The sequence below is a fragment of the Cebus imitator genome, unplaced genomic scaffold (genome assembly GCF_001604975.1).
Source record: "Cebus imitator isolate Cc_AM_T3 unplaced genomic scaffold, Cebus_imitator-1.0 Scaffold744, whole genome shotgun sequence".
NCBI lineage: Eukaryota > Metazoa > Chordata > Mammalia > Primates > Cebidae > Cebus > Cebus imitator.
Genome location: NW_016108059.1, coordinates 379,982 through 387,145, shown reverse-complemented (window position 1 = coordinate 387,145; position 7,164 = coordinate 379,982). Strand labels below are relative to the sequence as shown.

General features: G+C 40.5%; 1 protein-coding gene across 2 annotated transcripts in view; it reads right to left on the bottom strand.

Annotated features, from left to right (window-relative positions):
- CEP120 (centrosomal protein 120) overlaps positions 1-6,670 on the bottom strand; it is an 80,769-nt gene extending 74,099 nt beyond the window's left edge. The window contains exons 1-3 of one of the 2 annotated variants that reach the window (XM_037735187.1): positions 6,629-6,670; positions 6,064-6,144; positions 1,865-2,021 (exon numbers count right to left, since the gene is read on the bottom strand). In XM_037735187.1, coding sequence (XP_037591115.1) covers positions 1,865-2,021; positions 6,064-6,112 — 206 coding nt within the window. In that variant the 5' untranslated portion in view covers positions 6,113-6,144; positions 6,629-6,670. Of the gene's footprint in view, positions 1-1,864; positions 2,022-6,063; positions 6,145-6,400; positions 6,526-6,628 lie in introns of those variants that run through there. The other variant, XM_017519438.2, reaches the window with a different exon arrangement.
- Between the last annotated feature and the right edge of the window lie 494 nt (positions 6,671-7,164).

Below are 7,164 nucleotides of genomic sequence, written 5' to 3'. Positions count from 1 at the left end.
GAAACTCCGTCTCAAAAAAAAAAAAAAAAAAAAAATTAAACTTTCTATTAATCTTGAAAATATTGTCCATTATCGAGATACTTATAATTCTGTTAAACTATATTTCATATCATCTAAAAAACTCAACAGGCAAGAACTATTAATTATATCTACAAACCTCTACATCAACTAAATAATATACAAAGCATATAAAAATCTTGTACATTCTTTCATCTAAGAAGCCATCATGTAGATCAATGTTTCTCAAGCTTCTGTAATGTATAAAACCTTCTAAAAGTAAAAAATTACCATGAACTTTCAGGACCTATTTTATTTTATACTGTAACATATATAGAATTACAAATATACATACATGCTTACAGCTCTTTTGTAGCTAAAAAACAAACAGAAATTAAATATAAATTATGCAAAATTAAATAATACAACACATGACTATGTTCTGTAAGCACAATACTGGCTTGCACAGCGTGAGTTCTGTTTTAGCTAGGAACCCCTAAACTGCCTCATGCATTAAGCTGAATAGATTTTGCCAGTGCTTTTAACTAGTGGATTATAGAACTGCACTTGGCACAAAATTATCACTTAGAAACTCGATTTATCTGTATTTTCTCAGCCTACAACAATCAGAGTGGTGCTAACCTGGCACTAACACAATGGAAGCCCTAACAGCTCACAGCAGGACTCCATTCCAGACACCACTGAAAGGAAATCCAACATTGATATCCTCTAAGAATGCAATACTTCTTCAAATAAATCCATGGACTAACCTAGCAATAGAAGCAAATAGATTTTTCCTTGTTTTCCATTTTTAACTTTCCATTTTGATTTAGTCTAGTACGGAGAACAAGCAAGTACTAAAGTGGTAACATGTTTCCCTGAAGAAAATATATTTTCAATCCTTTAATAAATCAGAATATTGCTTTTATTGTTGTTGCCTGTTTCCAGTCATAGAGGCCATAAAATATATTTAACTTTATTTTATATACTAATAAAGTGTTTTTGTTTAAAATCAAATTAACTTAATTACAAAAATCCCTGATATAATTACTTTCATAACTTTTCATTAGATACCCCTCTGTATATCATAGGCAAGCCAGGTAAATATACAATAAGTAAATTAACAGAAATTACAATGAATTCCAACCATACTTAATACTGAATAAGTATCATCAAGGTATTTCTAGACTATCTACTGTCTCGCACATGAGGGAAAAAAAAATCCCAAACAGCTCAGTGTAAGTATAGTAGAAAAGCTTAGGCCCTGGAGCTGGACTGGCTGGGCTCTACCATTACCAAGCTAACAGACTTAAAGCAAGTTATTAACGCTTAATATCTCAGGCATTGGTTTCCTCATCTGTAATATGGGGGAATTAAAATACCAACTTCATAGTGTTGTTCCAATATGTAACCATTATTATTGCAAAGTACTTTAAAAACTTCCTGTCACGTTAAAAAAACACTCAATAATTATAATTATTACTATAATGTGAGATATAAAATTATAAGTTGAACATTCCTAATTTGAAATGCTCCAAATTCTAAAATGTTGAGTGCTGACATCATGCCACAGACGGAAAATTCCACACACAAGCATTTAACACATACTTCACTTCATGAAAAAATGTATTTAAAATATTATATAAAACTACCTTTAAACTATGTGTATAATGTCAAATAAATTTCATGTTTAGATTGGATCCCATCCCCAAGCCATCTTATTTTGTATATGCAGATATTCTAAAATCTGAAACACTTCTGGTCCCAAATATTTTAGATAAGGGCTATTCAACCTGTATTTATTTATAACAGCCTGAAAAATAAGAAACCAATCAAGAAGCTACTATAAAATGAAAATGATAATCACCTGTGCTGATGAAGTGCTTTCCTGTCAATTTCCCAGGCTAACTCAGTAGCAAATTCTGGCTGGTCAGTGTGGTCCACAGGATCAGTAGCCAACTGTTCGCCATCAAACTTTGCTTCCACTACAAGCATGTGCTTTGGACGTTTGGGGAAATGGCGACCTGGAGAAACAAGACTATACAGATTAATCAAAAGTGTACAAAAATCAAACAGGATCATTTAGCATGTGTCTTTTGGCTTGTTTGGGTTTTTTTGAGATGGAACATTATTCTGTCACCCAGGCTGGAGACAGTGGTGCAATCTGGGCTCACTGCAACCTCCGCCTCCCAGCTTCATGTGATTCTCCCACCTCAGCCTCCCTAGTAGCTGGGATTACAGACCCACGCCACCACACCCAGCTAATTTTTGTATTTTTAATAGAGATGGGATTTCGCCATGCTGGAACTCCTGACCTCAGGTGATCTACCCACCTCGGCCTCCCAAAGTGCTGGGATTACAGGCATGAGCGAACACACGCAGCCTAGCATGGGTTTTTTAAAACTGATACCTGTTAAGCGTGGTTGACATGCATTCCATAAGCTACCTCAGTAACGCAGACCCACATATGCCCCCACTTTCATAATTCATAAGAAACATGAATCAAATGGAAAACTATAATTTATAAATTGTGCTTCTCAAACATTAGTGTGCACATGAATCACCTAGGGATCTTGTTAAAATGTAGATTGTGACTCAGTAGATTTAGGGTGGGCCTAAGATTCCACATTTCTGATAAGATCACAGGTGGTGTGAATGTTGCTGTCCTTGGTTCACACTTTGAGTAGGAATGATCTCAACAACATCTGGAATTAAAGTATGTGATTACACAAATTTTAGATATTACAATAGCAGTATTTAATAGAGAGCAGTCATCTGAAGAGCTGGGAAATTAAAAACAAACTTGCCTGCATCTTAATTTTTCTGTTAACTCAGTTAAGAATACTTTCCAAATTAGCTAAAGAAAAATAGGCACATGGATTCCTTCATTCTATTCCCAAGGACAGCATTGTATACTATCAAGAAATATTCAAATATTCTTTCTACACGTCACTTTTCATTTGTACTGCCGAACCCCATTTGTTCAATGTTTATTGAAGCCGTGTTCAAAATTAGGTATTATATCAGATGGTAGGATGCAAAAGGAGCAAAACAGAATACCTGCCCTTAAAAAACTGAGGGTCTAGTTAAGAGAAACAAACCAAAAAAACTGAAAACAGGAAGATAAAGAACATCAACAAAGAAGCACTAAGAATCTTGCACTGAGTCAACTGGTCCTCCTGTTTATAAATCTGGTAAGGTGGATCTTAGTGAAGGGCATTTTATCCACTGATTAAGTAAACAAATCCCTGCTGCTACTCACCGCATCGCTCGCTCTCAGGACCTCACACATCGCATTGCTCTCCCTCTCAGGACCTCATTTTCTGGGGCTCCAAAAGATACCTAGCTTCCCCAAATGAATGTCATATATGTCAAATGACCTATATTTTCCATATTATTATAACTAATAGCTTCCAACAGGCTTGAGAACAGAGGATGTGAAGTGGAACAAACAGGTGCCCGCCTCACTGTGGACAATGATACAGTGAGAACAGAACTGTCTTTTTCATCCTTGAAATCTAGTACATAGCCCAAATTTTGTTCATGGTAAAAGCTTAACCATTTTATTTTGAATAAAGGGCATGTCTAAAAGTGTAGTCAAGAAATTGCAAGTAACTCAATATAGCTGAAGGGCTAGGAAGAATACATAAGGGGAGAAGAGACTAAAAAGGTAGGCAATGAGGTCTATCACAAAGGGCAATGTATGCCATTCTAAGAAATACAGACATTACCCTTTAGGATACTGAAGGACTTTAAGAAAATCAGATTTGCATTTCAGAAAGATTATCCCCAGTTAGTAATGGAGGCAGTCTAGATATTTCTGGAAAGGAAGAAAACATTTAAGAATCAGACTACTGAAAAGATTGTTACAATAAATTACGTGGATAATGAGGGCTCCAAACCAAGGCACTCACGATGAAAACTCATTTATTTAAAAATTTGTATGCAGTATTTATGATTATTCAGAAAATAAAATCAATTATACTTGGTGACCATTTGGAAGTTAGAAATGGAGAATGAATCCAGGCTGAGGATGACTCCTAGGTTCTTGGCTTGAGGCAACAGCATGGTTATGATGAATGGAAATACAATACAAACAAAAGAGAAGAATAGTTTGGAGGGAGGACCACATGCTTGTTTTGGGTATGTTTGTCATAACAACCTAACTGACATCCTTGACTCCAGGTTCTCTTCCCTGCACACTGCTACTAAACTGAATCTAGAAAAGCATTCTCCTATTCTGGAATATATGCTAACAACCTGTTTCTTAGAATATTATTTCTAAACTGGCTTTCAAGATCCTCCAAGGCCTTTTCGGTCTAGTTGTACAAGCTCATTTCTCACCATGGTATTTCTAAATATTCACCTTCCTCTACCCTGGTCATCTTGCTGATCTTTTCAATGTTCCACCCACCATGCTCACCCTGGCACAAGCTACTTCGTTGGGAATTAAGCTGGTCAGAAAGACCTTGACTGCTAACCTTGTGAGTTTAAGCCTGAGCCTCTCATTGAAACTCTGTATTAGGAGTATTAACACACATCGCACAGCTCTCCCAATTAGCTCTAACAGAGGCCTCTCTTAACACCTCATTTTCTGCTGCTCTAAAACTAGCTTCCCCATATGAATGCATATATGTCCTGGGTTGTCACACTGGCCTGGGGTGTCCAATCACCTAGAACTCTATTGTCACATATCTAAAGCTTATTACTCAAAGAACTTCAGCCATCCCGCCCACTCTAGCCTCAAACCTGTATTTACAGTTCATATTACATATTGTAAATATATTATACCCCAACATAGTGTGTGCTGTGACCTCCCCAAGTAGGCAGACCTCTACATCCTTGGAGGGAAAGGAGATATTTGTTTTCTCATAGCATGGTCAGTTTTAAGTCTAAAAACTGTTGTTAACCAAATTTTAAGGTTATTTCAGTCCTATGTTTTTAAACAATAAGTAATCTAACAGTTAATAGTGCTCCAACTAAGGGCTTCTGGTCAGTCAGTTCCAAAATTCAAAAATTAGGTTTACAATCTTTCCTTCGCTCTCACCCCTCACACACTGCCAGGCCTTTACAAAATACCTTCCCATGGGGGAAAAATGCAGCCAGTCCTCTGCTCTGGCTCCAGATGACTCCTTCTTAACATATTATTCGCAAACTGTCCTCAATTCACCTGTTATCTCCTGCGCCCCCAACTTTCTTGCAAATCTGTTCTCCAACCATGCTGAATTTAAGCAACATTTACTGAATGAATTTAATTAAGCAAGGCAAAACGTGTCTTGCTTTTTCCATACCTTAAGTGCTCTCTGCTCTTCCCTTTGCCTGGAATGCCCTTTCTTTTTTCACCCAACAAATTCGTAATCATCTGTAGGACCCCCAAAAATGTCACCTCCTCTGTTGAACCTTCCCCACTGAGGTGGTCATTCATCAGGTCTTCCACATCCTGATGAATTATTTGCTGACACATTCTCCTTGCTAAATCCTTAGCTTTTTAGAAACAGGACTGTTTAATTCTTAAAATACAACAGTGTCTTGACAGTCAACGAGTTCCCAATAAACAAATGTCATTCATCCAAAACGCACTTTTTAAGAATGTATAATATGCCCTTAAGGACTGTAGTCCCCTGAGTCTTCCACCAAGAGGTGTAAAAAGAACGGCCTCCGGCCACATTTCTGCAATTGCAGGAAACCTGTATTCAAGTGAAAGCTCTTACAAGTGATATTATTGGGAACCGCTGATCAGAACGCGCCTCCCAGGAACACGTTCAGCTCATACATAAAAGCCATCGACGTGCCGCTTCTGATGAAAATCGTTTTCTCTAGGATTCTCTGGGGCTACGGCTAGTCACGCTAAATATCACTTATCCCTAATAGCTCTCCTATCCCTGGAGAGATTTTTAAATCAATTGCCTAACAGACCTCACTACGTACAACTTTGAACAAGTCTGTGGGGACCACAAAAGCACAGATGACAGGGTTCTTAAGGTTAACAAGGCCTCGGTCCCCCGCTAATCTTTTAAAACTCGGGAAGCAGCAGCTGCAAAAGCAAGCCTCAGGCCCCACGCTCACCTTCTAGGATGGACACGACGATGAGCAGTTGGTCGGATTTGGAGACCATGGTTGCGATGGGCGGTCCGGGGACGAGGTCGGCTGGGGGGAAGTGAGGTCCGGGTGAGTCGCGGGTAACCCGGGATCCCAGGCGGGACCCCCACTGCCCGCCCCCGGTCCCTGTCCCTGACGCCCTGACTCCGCTCCGCAGCCCGGTCCCACCGCCGACAGCTGCAGCGCGCCTGGTTCCCCTGCCCCGAGCCGCCAGCCCAGCCCCTAACCCTGCCCCGACTCAAGGAAAACTCCGCTCTGTAGCCCTGCCAGTCTGCAGGCAGAGACGAGCCCGCCGCCCGAGGACCTTTTGCCGCTTGCGTAGCCGCTTTTCAAACGCCCGGGCAGCCGCCGCGGCCGCAGCCGCACCCAGCTTCCGCCTAGCAACCAGGCCCACAGGCCCAGTGCCCTGGGGAGGTTGGAGGACAAAGGGCGATAGAGACAGAGCAGTCAAGGCTAGAACGCCCGTCAGCAAGCTTCGCCTCCCGCCCTTTTACGCTCTGTTCCAGAGCCCTAAAGAGGACGCGTTCATTACCTCACAGCGCCCTCTGCTAGCCGGACTGGGAGAGCCCGGCGACTGAGTCTGGGACCAGTTGCGCAGGCGCACATTACTGCTGTAAACGCTTCCTGAAGCCGCGTAGGCTTCAATGAGCGTGAGTGTAGCGTATTACCTGTTTTATGCCTCAGCCACAACCTGAGAGTTATATTCGCGGGAATTAAGAAAACAAAAAAACCCAGCTTAGTTGAGGTACCCAGTGTCAACATTGCTTAAAAATTAAATCACAGAAAAATAATGACTTAAATCTAAACTCTGAAGTCCCTAAATCGTGCCCACGCTGCACCTCTAATTACCGACCTTTGAAAACAAGTAGCGTCAGTACGGTAATTACTGTACTTGCTGGAGCTGACGTAAACTCTCCGAGAATTTCCAGTACCTTAGAAATTCCCCGAAAACAGAAACATTGTCACGTGGGCAAGGAAATATAAAGGTATAGATTCTTCCGCCCCCAGATCACAAAGTAATTAGCAAAATCGAAACCAAAAATAAGGCGTTGAGATGCTGCCTGCTGA